Source organism: Eutrema salsugineum, unplaced genomic scaffold (genome assembly GCF_000478725.1).
Source record: "Eutrema salsugineum unplaced genomic scaffold, Eutsalg1_0 scaffold_9, whole genome shotgun sequence".
Lineage (NCBI taxonomy): Eukaryota > Viridiplantae > Streptophyta > Magnoliopsida > Brassicales > Brassicaceae > Eutrema > Eutrema salsugineum.
Window position 1 is genome coordinate 1064404 of NW_006256342.1, and position 17024 is coordinate 1081427.

A 17024-nucleotide genomic window follows, 5' to 3' on the forward strand; every position below is an offset into this window, starting at 1 on the left:
TGATGAGAACCGTCGACATTGGAGCAAAACTACTGGCGATGAATGATTACTTGGAAATTGGAAACAGCATTGATTTGATCTATATATAGGGGCGGCTTGCAGCTTCCTGCTTCAAAAACCCTAATTTTACTTGAAGTTTAACGATTATGGGGCCATAATGGGCTTCTTTAATACTCCTCAAATTCACTCGAATTATTTATAGGGGATACTCCAATCAATCATACAAACTACAGTAACAGTAGTATTATTATTTAGAAGTCAAATCATAGTTCATAACGAATTTATTCAAAGACAAAACCGGGTTAAGAAACCCGATTTTTTACAACATGAAAATCCCATTCCCAATACCCAAAATTAGCAGAGACAAAACAACAACAAAAGAAACAACAGGGCAATACAGAAAAAAACACTGAGCTCTTGGTCTCTGGATCTAGATCATTGTCCAGAGATTATTCATAAGAACAAAGCTTAGGGATGAAAAAGAGAAACAACAACAGATTTTTGAAATTACAGACTCAGCAAACCAGCCAGAATATCCCTCACTTCTTCAATAGATTCCTCGAGAAAATCCTCTTGCAATAAGGATTATTACGCAGAATCGAATGTGGCCTTATGACCTCCACAAGTGAAGCATGAAGTGGACCCTGTTTCAATATCCCCAACATCCTTATCAGTTATATGTAGTGTGTGCATGTATAATTAGTTTTAGGATATGTTGAACAATTCCGGTTTTAATTGGTTTGTTTTCTAGCGAATAACCGACTTTTTGGTACGTAAAGTTGGTACCTTTGTGACGGCAAGAGCGGCTTGGATGACGAAATTAGCGTAAGGGTCTTGAAGAAGCTGATCAAAGTGAGGAACAGAGACGAGCTCACGCACGATCTGCGGACGACTCTCCGGACAATGCATAAGACATCGTTCCACCATGTGGCTACTGAATTTCTGCATCGAAAGCTGAACGTAATGCCCTTTTAACTGAGTCAACATCATCGCTACTGCAGAAGGAATCCTCAGTTCTATAACAAATTGCACTGCGTAGTTCCTGCAAAATCATTGATCTTTCTTGTTTTAGAAGATTCTTCTACATTGGTTTAATTAGCCTGTGTGTGTGTATGTGATAAAGACCCCAAGTGTTGTTGGATAAGTTCTTACCCAAATGGGTCTTGAGCAAGGAGGAGACTGTTTCTAGAGATCTCAGCGATCAGCTTCTCTCGTTGTTGTCTCATCGAATAAGCAATGCATTTTTGAAGCACACAACATCCATGTCGATGTGTTGCTATCTCCGTACAGAACTTTGTCGCCGCATCAAAGATAAACTGCATGTGAAACACACACCAAAAAACAAAAAATTTAGCTAATATGATCAGAAGATCAAAGAGTCAATGAACTAATTTGTTTTTGACCTTGTTATCTTCTGTGCTAAGGCATTGCAAGCAACGTTGGATCACATGGTTTCCATTTAAATCTTTGATCAAGTCAAGAAAACCAGGTCTCAGCGCCGATTTCACCAGAGAAATCTGTTTTCCGGTTCTGAGGGTTTCCACTAATCTCTGAACAACTCGAGTCCTACACAAAACAGAGACGATCAAAAACAGAGCTTTTTCATCTTAACATTATCATATATATGATCACAAGATGTATTTTAATACCCGTAAGCGTTGAGAGATATGCGAATGAGTTGACCAGGCTCAGCAGTAGCAACGAGCACGATCTGCGTCCTCTGTTCTTCGTTACAAACATCCAAAAGCTTCTGCATCAGGTAATTCCCAAAAGGATCCATCATAAGCTCAACGACATGAGCAATAACTTGATTGAATATAATCATGGCGTCAAGTGGAGTTCCTTGATCGAAAACCCTCTGCAAGAATCGACATCCGTGTTGATCTTTAGCCATCAAGTATACATATCCCTGAATGTCACACATGTTAGGCAGACACATCTCTGTATTGCTCCCATGACCATTGCTTCTCTGACTCTGATGATCAAGTCCTAACTCCATGAACAGACTCTCCTCAGAGCTAAATAACTCAGAGCCTTTAGAAGCAGAAGAAGAGAAAGGAGCCTGAGCTCCTTGGCAGAAGAATGGCGACATGGCTGAGATTCCTTCACGATTCAAACCCGATCCGAGAATATCGTGACCGTTGATGTAACCACCATTGCTGCTTGAGTAGCTTGGCCAACCAATTTGCCGAGAGTTGGCTAAAGAATCTGGAACTTGATTCCAAAACATGCTTCTCTTGTCTTCCTTTGGTGTAAGGAAGAATCCACCATCAACTACGAATCCGTTGTTACTCTGTTCATAGCCGAGAGACTCGGATCTTGCGTCTTCTTCAACATCTTGCTTGATTTTCATACGGTAGAGATCTTCGCAGAGACCTAAATCATCACTCTTGTCGTGAAACAAGAGTGAATCATGAGGATGATGATGATAAGCGGCGACCGGAGAGGCGTGATTGTTCTTAGGGATAGTCTCGCTTAACGGAGGAGAAGCGAACGGAGAAGAACTGTCTTCGGAAGAACAGAATCCGTTGGAGAAGGAACTCGACAGAGAATATTCCGACGACGAATTGAAAGAGAATCTGTTGCTGTTTGGGGAATAATCTCCATGAAACATGTTTTGACGAACGAGGTTGAGGTTCGGAGAATGCGACGGTGTTCGCAGAGGAGACGAAGAAGCTTCTCGAAATTCGTCCATCTTCATTATATATACTCTCTGGATTCAAAAACCAACAAAACAAGAGAATGAAGTTTTACTGTTTCTGACGCATAAAAGAAACGGAGGAGATTACGAGATTTATAAACAGAATTTAAAGATCTTACATCCAAAAATTTACAGTAAAATCGTGGTTTACGCCACTAGAAATGAAAGTGTAGAAGAGGATATTATAGAGAGAGAAGAGTAAGTAGAGTGAGTGTGAATTTTTCTGATTTAACTCGAAAAAGACTACTATTCTTTTGGCTACGTTTGTTTTTCTAACAGATTAGGAGGATCAGGTAAATGATTTAGTATTTTTGGTTGTTAAAGAAATAAATTAGATAATGTAAATTTCTCTTTGTTTTTCTATTTATAAATCATAATCAGATTTGATCTAAGACTAAATCAACAATCATAGATCTTTACAAATTATTTTAGGTTTTGAATCGGTAAAATTTTCTTAAATTTCTTAAACTATTTAAAATAAAATCAGTATTAAGTATTCTACTAACTTATGAGTTAAATTCTTAAATAAAGTATGTGTTAACTTTGTTAAAAAAAAAACAAAAGAAAGTGTGTGATAATTATTAAATTAATATATGTAATTATTGAGAGAGAAGTAGAATACAGTGTATGTTATTTTTTTATATAATTCGAAAATATATTTTTTTTTGCTACGTTGGTTTCTCTAACAGAAGATCAATTAAATGATTTAATTAAATGATTTAGAAGTTTTTCTGAAAAAGGAATAAATTAGACAACGTAAATTTCTTTTTTTTTCTATTTATAAGTCATAATCGGATTTGATCTAAGACTAAATCAACAACCATAGATCTAGACTTAGATCTTTACAAATTATTTATAGGTTTTGAATGATAAAACTTTCTTACATTTTTTAAGCTATTTAAAATAAATTAATACATTTCTTAAGTTGTTTAAAATGAAATCAGTATTAAGTATTCTACGAATTTATGAGATAAATTTTTAAATAAAGTATGTGCTAACTTTGTTCAAAAAACACAAGAAAGTGTGTGCTAACTATTAAATTAATATATGCAATGCATACATACATATCTTAGTTGAAGAAACCATAGTGAAACAAAATGCAAAATGTATATGGTTAAAAACAGTATATTTTTATGTTATTAAGAAAAGAAAAATGAGAAGATATATAAAAGCAATACCGATGTCAAATTGAATTGGTTTTCATGAGCACGGCAATTATGGATCGCATATTACTCGTCGGATCCAACTTAGGAAACTACTCCTCTTTCCTATTTTTAGACCTAAAACATCCTTCTTTTCAAAAGAATCAAAGTAGTAAAGCCATCAACTCTTCTCTCCTTATTTTCCTAACAAACACTTTTTCTAGCATTTCTAGTTTCTTTTTGTTGTATTTTGCTTATATTAGTTGTAATTTTTATACAAAAGAAATCAAAATAATAACTTTTCATTCGAGTGTGCTTATAGCTACAACATAATTGAAAAGTTGAGTATGTTTACTCCACATTGCAATACCAATACTTAAAACAAGAGTCATATAATTTTTGTGTCATACTAACTTAATTTATTTTCAAAATAAAATATAGACCCATTTCGCTAGACGACGTTTACTTATCAAATTACTTTGGTTATCTGGTTTTAGGCAGACCCGGAAAAAATAAAATAGTAGCTTTTGCCCCAAGCAACATCCTCTGTTCCGTAGCAGTACTATAATCTCCGAATAGTTTAAGCTCGAACTTGTTTACTACTAAAGAAGATAAATTAGAAAACCTTAATGCATAAAAACACAACTGAATAATATTAATGATTATCACCATAACCAAGTAATTAACGAAACTGCATAATACAAATCACAATCTGAGCTGAAGTGTATGGGATACCACAAGAACAGACACCGATCAATAGCAATCTTAAAGATGTTTCCGGAAAAGAGAGTATTTAAACAAGGGCGATGCTTGTCTCGCCACCTGGCGGTTTACGAACACCACCTAGATAGTCTCTGGACTCTACCTTCCCATCTGCGAATATGTTGTTTCCTCCTATCTCCTTCAGCTTCGCTTGACTCAGATGCTTTTCAACGGAAGATGATGTGGCATCTCCCTTGAATATGTCGTTCCCTGAAAGTTCTGTGAATTTCTTGTCATAAATCTTCTTTGCTGTCTTCACAGATGAGTCTTCATCAGCAGACTGCAGAAACAAGTTCTCAGATTAGAATAGACTACTACATGGAGTATTTGAGTTGCTTAAAGATGTCATGGAGAAAAGGTCTTACGATCTGAGGTTCAGCTCCGAGGTTGAAATTGTCCTTTAAAGCCAGAGCTCGCGTTGTTCCAGATCGAGGTTTTATCTCAGGTGGTGGTGCAAAGATGTTCTGTCCAGTGATCTCTTTGTATTTAGCATCAGAGAGCTGTTTCTTCAGCTTTGAATCTGATTCGCTCTCCATTGTCCCGCTTAGCTCTCGCTGTTTGGCAACCTCAGGTAAAGTAGTCGGCTTTTTAGGAGATAAGTCCCCATCTTCACCAAATGATATATGGCTTATACCACTAAGTGCTTGCTGAAGGTTAATCAAGTGTTTTAGGATTATGAGTAATACATAACAGAACCAATTAAACTCTCTATAAACATGATCTTAATCACCTGATATATTCGGGCACTTGGGGCACTAGAGAGCTCTGATGCGTCATCTTCTTCGTAACGAGAAAAGATCCCACTGCCAGTTATCTCCTTCATTTTATGTTCTGAGCAAGGCTTCCTAAATGAATCATGGGTTAACATTTTCACAAGTTTGACATCAGCTCCAAGACATGTATACATTACATATATATGTGCACAAAAACAACATGAAACTACCTACACAATGCATGATCAAGAACCCATAAAACAAGGCACATCCCAAGATTTCTCTAATATATGGCTGCTACTTTCTCCATGAAAAATGAGGCAAACAGAGTATTTATACTATATTTATCGCCGAAATGTCAGAGATGAATTCAATTCAGCGTCGCAGAAACCAAAAATCTCAGATTTATGCGTACTATTTGGTTTTGAGGTGACAGTACAAATTCTAATGATTGGGTCACTAGCTGTATTTATTAAGAGAAAAAATTGGAAACTTTTCAAAGAAATCAAAACAAAAATCATGGAAAATGAAAATAGGATAGAAGAGGAAAGTTTTAACCTTTTGTTCAAGCTCTCAACTTCTTCATCAGTCACTTGACCTCCAAACACCACTTTGCTAATTCCATCCGATGGCTACCTCACATAAACCCAATCACACAAATTTGAGGAAAACAAACAAACCCAAAAATAAAGATGCCAAGGATTTACCAAATTGCTCAAATCAAAAGAAGAAAACAGAATTTCTCGAAGCGGACACAGTGTACCTGGTGGGAACGCACGGCAGAGCGAGAAGCGAAGGAAGGAGAATCCGACGGTGGAACCTCCGACCAAGTAAGCAGATCTGCGGTTGATGTGTGCGGCTTTCTCACCGGAGTGTTTCTCTCCATGTCAATCTCCTTCACTTCGCAGAAGCAAAACGCTGATGCTTTTTTCACGGCAACGAATCGAAGAAAAGAGAAGAAGAGAAGAAGAAGAAGAGAAGACTCTTTACTCTCTTTTATCAAATTTTTAACACCCTCTCAGCTTCTTTTTTACTATCTACACAGTGATTATCCGATCATATTATTTGACGCTTTTGCCCTTGCTTTCACTCTCACCGTCTCACGGTCAGAAGACTGGAAGCTTCTTCTCTTACGTGTAAGGTATACGATTATAGTAACGAATGGTAAAGGTTAATTAAATTTTATAAACTTCTAACTAAAGAAAATTATATATTAAATAACTATTTTCCTAACTAGCGTTTAGCAGAAATATTCAAATATTTTTCTTGCGTATGGGATTAGGCATGGTGAGGCAGGAGGTAAAGGCAAAATGTGTTGTGGGAAAAAAAGAAGAAAAATAACAAAGCACTAGAGAGAATTAAGGTCAATCATACTCTTTTCTCTGACACAACACCATGTGAAGCCATCAAAACTAATAAAGACTTTTACCAACGTTTTTTAAGCAGTGATCACGTGCTGCCACTTTTATAATTAGCACACAAAATTACAATTTGATTTAAAAAAACCGAATAAAAGGTAATTTCGAATTCAAAAAGCCGTGATTTTATCCTCTCAATTTTTTTAATAAACTGAATGATTATTATCCGCAATCTGTGATCCTGATTAAACGTAACCAACATTAAAATCGCCAAGGATCCGGATAATTAACGATTCTTAAAACAAATGCATCCAATTTTTTAACCAAAAAAAAAAATGCATCCGAATTTCCGAATAAAATGCACTTGTACAATTAGAGGGGACTAAAACTTAAAACTCTTTTACCGAGTCATCCCCTTAATTAATCGGCTTATAAAATACGAAGCTTTTGCACAAAAAGAAAGAAAAAAAAAAGCCCAAGACTTTTTGGGATAAAAGGGCCCAAATCTATTTCATTGATTAGATTGTTGGACTTTATTTCAGTATGTATTATCATCAAAGACTAAAAAGGCTTCTCTTTTCACAAAACTCGATAAATATTAAAGAAATTTAAATTTGTTTCAAATGCCATCAACGGTTTAATGGCTGTAATTAATGCCACAAATTAAAAAAAGTAATCTGTTGTGCTATAAACAAATCTACATGCCATAATATATATAAAATTCCCAATTTACTCTTAATAAAAGTTTTTGTGGCATTTTTGAATTTAGTGAAAAAATAATTGATTTTATTAAAATTAATAATTTAAAACGAAAATTAATTAAAAAAAAATAATTTGTTTTTCATGCTCTTCTTCTTCTTCGTCGGTGGATTCTGAAAACAAGCAAATCTTATTTTCGCCGTTGAATCCTCGCCTCTTCCTTTTCTTCTTCATCTTCTACAATCAGTTTCTTATTTTATCTCCTTTCTCTACCACCATTGTTGAAGTTTTAAAATACAGTTAGGTTTTTATTTACAGATTTGGGGATTTCAAAATTTAGGGATTTAATTTGCCAAAATTGTTTGTTCTTCTATATGCAAATCGGGTTGGTATGTGATGATTAGGTCTTTGCATAGATAATTTTTCGAATTCAGTTGTTAAACCATGGTGATTCTTAGGTAGATTAGAATTAGAATCCGAGTTCATCACCAAATCTGCAGAAAAATGACAACTGGTACAAATGGTACAACTAAGAGATAAGAGGACAATTAGTACAACTGGTATAACTATGAGATAGAAGACAACTGATACAATAGGTATAACTAAGACAACTTAAATAATTGTTGATTGAAAATTATTTTATTATAATTGCGAATCGGGTTGGTAACCCCGTTTTATCTGAAAATTAACATGGATAATTTTTTTAATATAGTTGTTGAATCATAGTGGTTCTTAGGTAAATTATAATTATATCTGAGTTCATCAGCAAATCTGTAGAGAGGGACAACTAGTACAATTATGTACAATTATGTACAACTATGTACAAAAAATTGACAATGCACATAGGTGCACATGTTACCTTGACGGATAACTAGACACTTAGGAAAGTTAATCTAGTCTAGAGGATTTCATTTTTGGCCGAAAATGCTTTCCGGATGGAAATAAACAAGGTATAACTGGACACATATATACAACTATATGTAGTTCTTTTTTGTCGACGCACATGTGTATTTTTATTAATTTTAATAGATTTTAATTATAATTTTAAATTACATAATTATATCAGTTGTACCAGTTGTACCAGTTGTATTTCACACGTGCGTCTACAACAGACAACATAGTTGTACCTAGTTGTCCAGTTGTCCAAAATTTGTAATAGTTGTCCTTTCATCGATTTTGTAGTTTTTTCAGTTGTCCTTCGACAGAAATTATTATATTCTAGCTGTCCACAAAAATTTCGAACATTATATAACAGTCCCAAGGGTTTTACGTTATTGTTTTTCTATTTTTATATTTTTGCATAGACGCTTGCATAAGATTGATAACATTGTCAAACACCCTTTATGATACAAAGAATTGATAATGTTAACAATCTTATGATGGAAAAGAGCCAAAAATATAATTTTGCATCAATTATAATATGAAAATGTTGTAAATGGACTACAATAGTCGAAAATCATGTGGACAACTACAAAGTAATAATTTATATCAAGGGACAACTGGAAAAATTGCTAAAATCCCCAAAGGACAACTATGAAGAATTTTGGACAACTGGACAACTGGATACAACTATATACAAAATTGACGGCGCACGTGGTACTTTGACTGCGCACATGTCTCTTTTTGTCGGCACACGTGCGTCTACAACTGACAACATAGTTGTACCTAGTTGTCCAGTTGTCCAAAATTTGTAATAGTTGTCCTTTGATCGATTTTGTAGTTTTTTCAGTTGTCCTTCGACATAAATTATTATGTTCTAGTTGTCCACAAGAATTTCGATCATTATATAGCAGCCCCAAAGATTTTGCGTTATTATTTTTCTATTTCCTTTATTTTTGCATAGACGCTTGCATAAGATGGATAACATTGCCAAAGACTTCCTTATAACATAAGGGCTGTTTCAAGTGAAACCAAAAATATTTGGTTCTTTGAACAAAACAAAGTTTTATTTTATTATTTCTAGTATATACGTGAAAAGATACAGTTTTTAGGGTATGAGTTATATTGACTTTTAAGTAAATAATATTAGGAATTTATTTTTTAACACTACAATTAAAATATAGTTGTCCTGAGTTGCACCTAGTTGTCCTGGAGAAATTCAAAATACAAATAACTCCAAAATAAATAGTAATGAAAGAAATCAAAGAAATCCAAAATACCAATAACTCCAAAATAAATAGTAATGCAATAAATCAAAGAAATCGAAAATACAAATAACTCCAAAATAAATAGTAATGCAATAAATCAAAGAAATCGAAAATACAAATAACTCCAAAATACTCCTATACAGTCTAAGGCTATCGAGAATGAAAATTCCTCGGCTAAAATGTATTTCCTTAGCTAAAATAAAATCTTTTCGGATAAAATAAACTCAAAAACTTACACAAATTAAGTTTCTATGCTATTTTTGCTCTGAAACCACTTATCTAATTTATTATCCATTTTTGTCTTTCGGCGACGTTTTTTGGAGAATAGAAACCACTTTTTTATTTTTTTTGGTGTAATTCGGCAGTATGACAAAAAATTCTTGTATATTATCCGAAATACTTCACTTAGTTACATTTATGTGTGCAATTCATTCTCCACATAAATTATCTACTCCAAAACTGTTTAGTTTCATATATCGCAATCTTCTTACATACAGTATCTTATCTAGTAATACCGAATAAGTTATCTGCTCCAAATATGAGGTATTAAATGATATAAAATCTATTGAATTGCTTGTGTGGCTGATGCTCATTATCTCTTGAAAATATAGTAAAACAATTCTTAATTAACAATTATTCAAGGTGTCGTCTTAGTTATATCCATTTGTACTAGTTGTCCTCTATCTCATAGTTGTATCAGTTGTACTAGTTATCCTCTTATCTCTTAGTTGTACTATTCATACCAGTTGTCCTCCTCTGCAGATTTGGTGATGAAATCAGGTATAATTATAATTTACCTAAGAATCACTACGAATCAACGATTATATTTAAGAAATTATCCATGAAAATACCCAATCGTCACATAAAATTGGGTTACCAAAATAATAATTTATATTAAGGGACAACTAAAAAAATTCTAAAATCACGAAAGGACAACTATGAAGAATTTTGGACAACTGGACAATTGGGTATAACTATGTACAAAATTGACGGTGCACATGTTACAAAGTGCATATGTTCTTTTTTAGTCGGCACACATGTTTTTTTAATTAATTTTTAATTAATTTTAATTATAATTTTACAGTTACCAAATTGTACTTAGTATTAGTTGTACATAGTTGTACTTAGTTGTCCATAATTGTATTTAATTGTACTATAATTATACTTAGTTGTCCATACTTGTACTTAGTTGTACCATAGAAGTCAGATCATGAAACTTCTATGTTCAGCTCTACACCTGAGCTTTTGCAACTTCTTTTTCTTCATTGGCTGCAGCTATTAGTTCATCAAACTTCTCTGACTTCAAAGACATAACAAATACTCAACAAGACAACAAATTCGATTCTTTATCTCTAATATTCAACAAGACAACAAATTCCTCCATAGAATCGATCTCTCTTTTTGTGAAGAATGTAAGCTGAAAAAAACACAGATTAGCTTCTCGTTTTATAGAACTTAAGCCTCAAGGGAACACAAACGAGTTAGTCTTGATGCACCATCTCTCCACCAAAGCCATGATCGCGTCGTAGACGCTGGAACGCTGGATTTCTGCCACACCACTGCGTTGGACTCAGCCATCGCATTTACCCACTCGATCCAATTTACCAACGGCAAATCCTATCCAGAAAAAGAGAATCTCACCGACGGTTTCTCTGGATCCGACGTCTCTGGCCGAGACATAAACGCATCAAGTGTAAGCTCGAAAACGTCATCAAAGCTTGTCTGGCGGTGGTGTAATTAAGGAGCTGTGCCGTTCAAAGACCTTCGAATCTTCCACCGTCGGGACACATCAGAGCTTGTCTGACTTGGACAATCCATTCATCCTTCTGATCGGAAGAAGCGAACTTGTACGGATCGATTTTTCTTCAAACCGTTTCGCTTTTTTCATCCCATGGAGGAAGAAAACTACCGCTCCTTATGCTTCTTCAAAGTCTCTGACATCGTCTCAAGAGCTTCTTCTGAGAATTGACCAAGTAGCACCTATCCAGAAGCGATGACCAAGACGAAAGAAACCAACGACAAAGGCAACAAAGATCCACACAATACACAAACCAGACTAAACAAAACTAACCCATAGAAGAGTACAGAATCGGAGGAATTCGAACCGGAGATAGATCCTGGAAAGCTAGACGCTGCGAAGCAAAGAAGGGGATCATCAGGTGCAAATCTAATTGATACTCAATTGTTACAACGGCGAGATTACCTCATGCGCAAAATCCCAATTTTTTTGTTGAGATGAAAACCAGACCAAGTTCAGGCACACAAGCTTTCTTCAAATCCAAAACAAAGCTATTAAATTAGTCTCTGCAAATCCAAAATTCATGTATATATATAGAACAATGCTTCATCAATTTTCCTTCATTCAAAAGTCGAAATCACTTCCCTCGTGGCTGGATTTCTGGCAAACCTTAATTTCAAAACCCAGAACAGCTTCACTTCCAAATGCTCTTCGTTGGTGAAACAACAGCACACTCGTCTTTGTATAATTCCCCTTTGCGCCAAAATGCTTCATCGATGAGAGTTGAAAGTATAGATTTTTTTAATTGTAAATTTAAGATGTAATTTGTGTAATTATTTGGGGATAATCGATTTTGAATTAACAAAAAAAGAAGGATAAATTAATAAATGAAAATATCTAAGGAAGTTGGATGGATATCCATGGGTCATTGGGTTTGGGTGGGTTTAATCCTGGTTTTAGTATAAATAAAGAGACAAATAGGAAGAGGGTAGTATTCTCCAGATTTTTCTTTATTAAAAAAAAAATCAAAATTAAATTACAAATTTAACACATGTCATTTTGGCTTTTTTTTTCGAGATTGTGGCATCTTGGCCTCGCGCTCTCACGAATTTTCTGTGATTTCTTTTCTTTAAACAGCGAAGAAGCTTCGTGCTCAATAAGCAGCCACAGAGGCCTAAAAAATGCCGATGACGGTTATCTCCGGTCGATTCTCACCGGCGCTTCTCCCTATTAGCTTATCAATTTCTCGGGTCCTCAAGTATGCAGGTCAAAGACGCGCTGTTTTCTTATCGAGATCAGCTAACGCCTCTTCTGCTTCCGCCTCCGTCGAGACGAATTCGAGTGTACGCTTTCCTTCCTCTCCAACTCTCTCTCTCTATATATATACGCATTTTTAGAAATCAATTCGACTTGTATTGATATTTCAGACGGAATCAGGATTGGATTCTGTTTGGTTTGAAATGTTTTTTTTTTTTTGGTGCTTTACTCTGAGTTCTTTCCGAAACAGCGTGAGTGGGTCTTGTTTGATGATCTCGATTTTCAGATGATGCGATTTGATTGGCGTGCAGGTTGATTCTGTTGTCGAGAAAGAGAAAAACAGGGGAGAGAAGAACATTCTAGCTTGTCCCATCTGTTATAACTCCTTAGCATGGATTAGTCAACCTAATGGATTAGTGTGAGTCTCTCACTCTTCACTGATAGTGGCTTTTATCCAGAAAGTAAGTGATTGCTCAATTTTCTTGAGAGGCAAGTTAAAAAGATTTGTACTTTATTGGCTACAGGGAACCTACTGCCTCTGGTACTCAATTACAATGCAATACCTGTAAAAAGAGTTACTCGGGTAATGAGACGCATCTTGATTTGGCTGTGGCTAGTGGAAGCAATCAATACAGTGAACCAATGCCACTTTCAACCGAGTTATTCAGGTTGATGATATGCCTTAATAGGCTCCTATTCAATGTTAGCCTCTATCCAATTTTATTATAACCGAGATTCTTTTGGCGTTGTTGATTCATAGGACTCCATTAGTCTCATTCCTTTACGAGAGGGGTTGGCGTCAGAATTTCATATGGGGTGGTTTTCCAGGACCAGAGAAAGAGGTGAGATGGAAGAAACTCTCTCCCTCTTTAAAGTTTAAAGGCTTCTTCGTTCCCTGTCATTTATATAGCCAGAGCGAGTTGTAACACTGTTGACATTGTGTTCCACAGTTTGAAATGGCTAAAGACTACCTGAAGCCTGTTTTGGGAGGCAATATCATTGATGCCAGTTGCGGAAGTGGGATGTTCTCGAGATTATTCGCTAGAAGCGAGCTGTTTTCTCTGGTGATAGCCCTTGATTACTCGGAAAATATGCTGCGACAGTGCTACGAATTCTTAAATCAAGAAGAAAACGTTACTAACAAAGAGTTTGTACTCTCAACTTTTTGTTCCATTATTGTCTTAGATCTTGAGTAACCAGATGTGTTGTTTTTCACTGCGCTGTTGCTTTTTCAAGGAAAGTAGTTCTGGTCCGAGCAGACATAGCTAGACTCCCTTTTCTTTCGGGTTCAGTTGACGCCGTCCATGCTGGTGCTGCGTTGCATTGCTGGCCTTCGCCATCATCAGCCGTAAAGCGTTTTTCTTAATTCAAAATTTAGCACAAAAAAGGGCATACAGTATAATGTTTGTTGTCTCTTTGGTTCTTTTAGGTTGCAGAGATAAGTCGTGTTCTGAAACCTGGAGGAGTTTTTGTTGCCACCACGTTCATTTATGATGGTCCCTTCAGTTTTATCCCGTTCTTGAAGAATATTCGTCAGGTGTGTATATGTTACTTCTAAGTCTTAAATACATTTAATTTCTGTTTTGCATTTCCTTCTCGCTTGCTCGTGGTGTGGTCTGTGGCTGATTATGCATTCCGATGATGTAAATGGTAGGAAATAATGAGATATTCAGGTTCTCACATTTTTCTGAGTGAACGTGAGCTCAAAGATATTTGTGGAGCATGTGGACTCGTTGGCTTCACTTGTGTGAGAAACGGGCCATTTATAATGCTCTCTGCCACAAAACCCAGCAGATAAGCTAACCCTCTTATGAAAAGCTTGAATTCTTGAAAATATACACAAGTTTTCTGTTGTTAAAAATTTGGTATATAGTTATAAAACATCATAACAACTCGAAAGAGCATATAATGTAACCTATCTTGTAAAGCCTTTTGCAAATTTTCTTACCTAATAGCTTGTAACTTGGTTTAAACCTGCTTTGCAAAAGGGTCTTCTTGTGAAAACTCGATGTCTCTGTTAGAATCAGAAATGTCACAACGACCAGAGAGATTATGTGTCACTAACACAAAAGTTAAACCCCAATACGCCAATTTTCTTCCGTAAATTGGAAACGAAAAATGTTCAGGAAAAAAATCACAAAACCTGTAAGAAAGTGAAAGAGAAAGCGACAAGAAAGTAGCAGCGGCCAGAAATATGCACCGAGAGCAATAACGTGAGCTGGGTTATGTTGATACTGACAATTTTTTACAATCTTTTTTATGTTTTTTACTTCCTCATAAGTCATAAGCTATAGTACAGTTTTTTTGTTTTTTATTGAGACGAAAAACTGTGGTACAATATTACACAGTTTGTGCCTTTATGGTTTCAATCTCTTCATACTTGGCTTGCGGATTAATTTTGGGCTTATGTGGACCCTAAATCGTATAATTGGTTTTTTTCTTACGACCGAACATGGGCCTATTCTACCAGTTGTTGGTGTTTGAACAAGTCTTGTATTCAGCTGAAAAAAAAATTTAATAATAACAAGTCTTGTATTCCAAGTTCCAACAATTGAAATTCGTGAATAAGCAACGGTCCGCGTTTAGAATAGCGTTTGAGATTAGAGCTAAATCCTAAGTGAAGAAATATCCAAAAAGAGTAAGTCTTCTTCTTTTATTCTTTTTCCCTTCTAAGCCAAGCCATATATTGTAGTCCCAATGTGCCCTTGGAACATGCATCTTTATCTTTCGTATATTTCCCCTCAAATCAATACTTTATCTTATTGTTATATTTTGGAAATTCCAGACCAAATAGCAAATCCATTCCAAAGATCCATCATTTAAAATTCCTAGTAGTATATACAAAATTAAAAAAAAAATGTCAAATAGAAAACGAATTGATCAAATTGACGTCTTCTTCTAAATAATGATTATCTATCTTCTCAATGTTTTATACTTTTTTCGCTAGCAAAAAAGGAAAAAAAAAAACTTTTTTCAACATTACTAAAACCCTATAATTTATCACCGATACCATCTAAGAGCATGTTCAATACTAGATCTTCAAATGGAATGCTTAAACAATATTTAATAATAAATCTAAAATTAAAAGAAAGAAAAACTATTTTGGTTCAGGAAAGAGAAAAAATGTTTTGGTCGTGTGAGAGAGAAAATGTTTTGATTTCACACTTATGATCTTCTAATTATTTGATACTTGTCCACAAGCATCGCATCTTAAAACGCTTAAACAAGCGTCGATTTTTACTTCAATTAATTATTTACATTTATTTTTTTTTAAAAATACCTCAGAATCCATTTTAAGCGTTCCTATTGAACGTGCTCTAAGAGCATGTTCAATGCAGGTGGTTTAGAAGGAGTGCTAAGACAATTTAAAAAAAAAATCTAAATAATACATTAATTTAAGCAGTAACGCTTAAATAAGCGTTTTAAGCATTGGTGCTTGCCAGACACGTGTCAAATAGTGATAGGCTTCAAGGTGTAGAAAAATTTTCTCTCTCTTCTTTCATCTTCATTGCTCAAAATTCTTCGATCAAAATTCTCCGTCACCATGATCGATTCTTCTTTCTCCGTCAACTTTTCTCGCCGCCGAGGGTAAACGACCTTCTTCCTTCACTCTGCATCAATGGTGTCTTCTTCTCTATCCAACTTTTTGCAGCTCGACCTCATCTTCTCTTTGCAGCTCGACCTCATCTTTCTCCGTCGCCGACCATCTTCTTTCACTCTGCATCAATGACGAACCATTCTGAAGTTCTAGAGGCTCTGTCTCGAGCTCTGAGGAAGACGGAAGAATCATATCTTGACACTGCAGATAAGATGCTCGATGAAAATCCTGAACTAGCTTTAATGGGTTATTTGTGTTCTGGTGATGTTGATGGAAGGTGAAGACATTTATGTGATGAATGTTGGAGATTCTATCATTGGAACTTACACAATCAGAATTGCTTAACAAAAATTCTTAACTTCAAATTAATAATTAAATAATACTTAAGCATCCTTTAAAAGTTGCTACCATTGAACTGGTCTAAGGTTCCATTCTAAAATTAATTATATACAGACATTTACATCATTTTTTTTAGCTTCTCTATGTATGAGTAAGAAATGATATTCATTTAGAATATTTTGGATATTTATAAGAAATTATCTCCTTTCCGCATTTTAAATCTTAAACCTAAAGCCACCTTCGTTATTTTTTTTTTCATATGCTATTTTCGTTTACGAGGTCCACACGCCATAGATCTAATCATATCGGTTGCCATGATGCCATCTTTAACATTACTTGACCATGATTTGGTATTTTAGTGTACAAATTCATGCTACGAAGAAAAAACCATGCGTAATAGTTTTATGAGGAAATTTGGAAGAATAAACTAAAAGGAGGTTTTATTTTCAAATGATTTTGTTTTTTTTTTTTTAAGTATAATTCTTTTTTAGTTCAATGACTAACTTATTCTAATTAAGAGTCTATAATTACATTAATATGTAAATTAAAATTTAATAGAAATATACTTAA

At 34.9% G+C, this 17024-nt stretch overlaps 3 protein-coding genes across 3 annotated transcripts; 1 reads left to right on the plus strand and 2 right to left on the minus strand.

The window, feature by feature from the left end:
* Positions 1-539: 539 nt before the first annotated feature.
* Positions 540-2701, minus strand: LOC18009208 (putative pumilio homolog 7, chloroplastic). The gene is made up of 5 exons (XM_006389954.2): positions 1650-2701; positions 1404-1566; positions 1153-1316; positions 787-1042; positions 540-644 (listed from the first exon to the last, which is right to left on the minus strand). Exons 1-5 carry the CDS (start codon positions 2699-2701, stop codon positions 540-542), a joined length of 1740 nt encoding a protein of 579 aa, XP_006390016.2.
* Positions 2702-4508: 1807 nt separating this feature from the next.
* Positions 4509-6328, minus strand: LOC18008937. Its single transcript, XM_006389955.2, has 5 exons — positions 6082-6328; positions 5877-5950; positions 5336-5450; positions 4971-5252; positions 4509-4885 (listed from the first exon to the last, which is right to left on the minus strand). Exons 1-5 carry the CDS (start codon positions 6202-6204, stop codon positions 4637-4639), a joined length of 843 nt encoding a protein of 280 aa, XP_006390017.1. The 5' UTR covers positions 6205-6328; the 3' UTR covers positions 4509-4636.
* A 5993-nt stretch (positions 6329-12321) lies between these two features.
* LOC18007983 (uncharacterized methyltransferase At1g78140, chloroplastic) lies at positions 12322-14575 on the plus strand. The gene is made up of 8 exons (XM_006389956.2): positions 12322-12603; positions 12829-12935; positions 13042-13185; positions 13278-13359; positions 13468-13664; positions 13754-13865; positions 13947-14054; positions 14172-14575. The coding sequence occupies exons 1-8, from the start codon at positions 12442-12444 to the stop codon at positions 14313-14315; spliced, it is 1056 nt and encodes a 351-aa protein (XP_006390018.1). The 5' UTR covers positions 12322-12441; the 3' UTR covers positions 14316-14575.
* Positions 14576-17024: the final 2449 nt, after the last annotated feature.

Coding starts and splice junctions, on each gene's coding strand:
- LOC18009208 (XM_006389954.2), bottom strand. CDS start 2,701: ATGAAGATGGACGAATTTCGAGAAGCTTCTTCGTCTCCTCTGCGAACA. Junction 1,317..1,403: donor TTAGCACAGAAGATAACAAG/GTCAAAAACAAA, acceptor TTTCACATGCAG/TTTATCTTTGATGCGGCGAC. Junction 645..786: donor CCGCTCTTGCCGTCACAAAG/GTACCAACTTTA, acceptor ATATTGAAACAG/GGTCCACTTCATGCTTCACT.
- LOC18008937 (XM_006389955.2), bottom strand. CDS start 6,204: ATGGAGAGAAACACTCCGGTGAGAAAGCCGCACACATCAACCGCAGAT. Junction 5,451..5,876: donor GTTGAGAGCTTGAACAAAAG/GTTAAAACTTTC, acceptor TGATTCATTTAG/GAAGCCTTGCTCAGAACATA. Junction 5,253..5,335: donor CAAGTGCCCGAATATATCAG/GTGATTAAGATC, acceptor ATTAACCTTCAG/CAAGCACTTAGTGGTATAAG.
- LOC18007983 (XM_006389956.2), top strand. CDS start 12,442: ATGCCGATGACGGTTATCTCCGGTCGATTCTCACCGGCGCTTCTCCCT. Junction 13,360..13,467: donor TTCCAGGACCAGAGAAAGAG/GTGAGATGGAAG, acceptor TGTGTTCCACAG/TTTGAAATGGCTAAAGACTA. Junction 14,055..14,171: donor TCTTGAAGAATATTCGTCAG/GTGTGTATATGT, acceptor TGTAAATGGTAG/GAAATAATGAGATATTCAGG.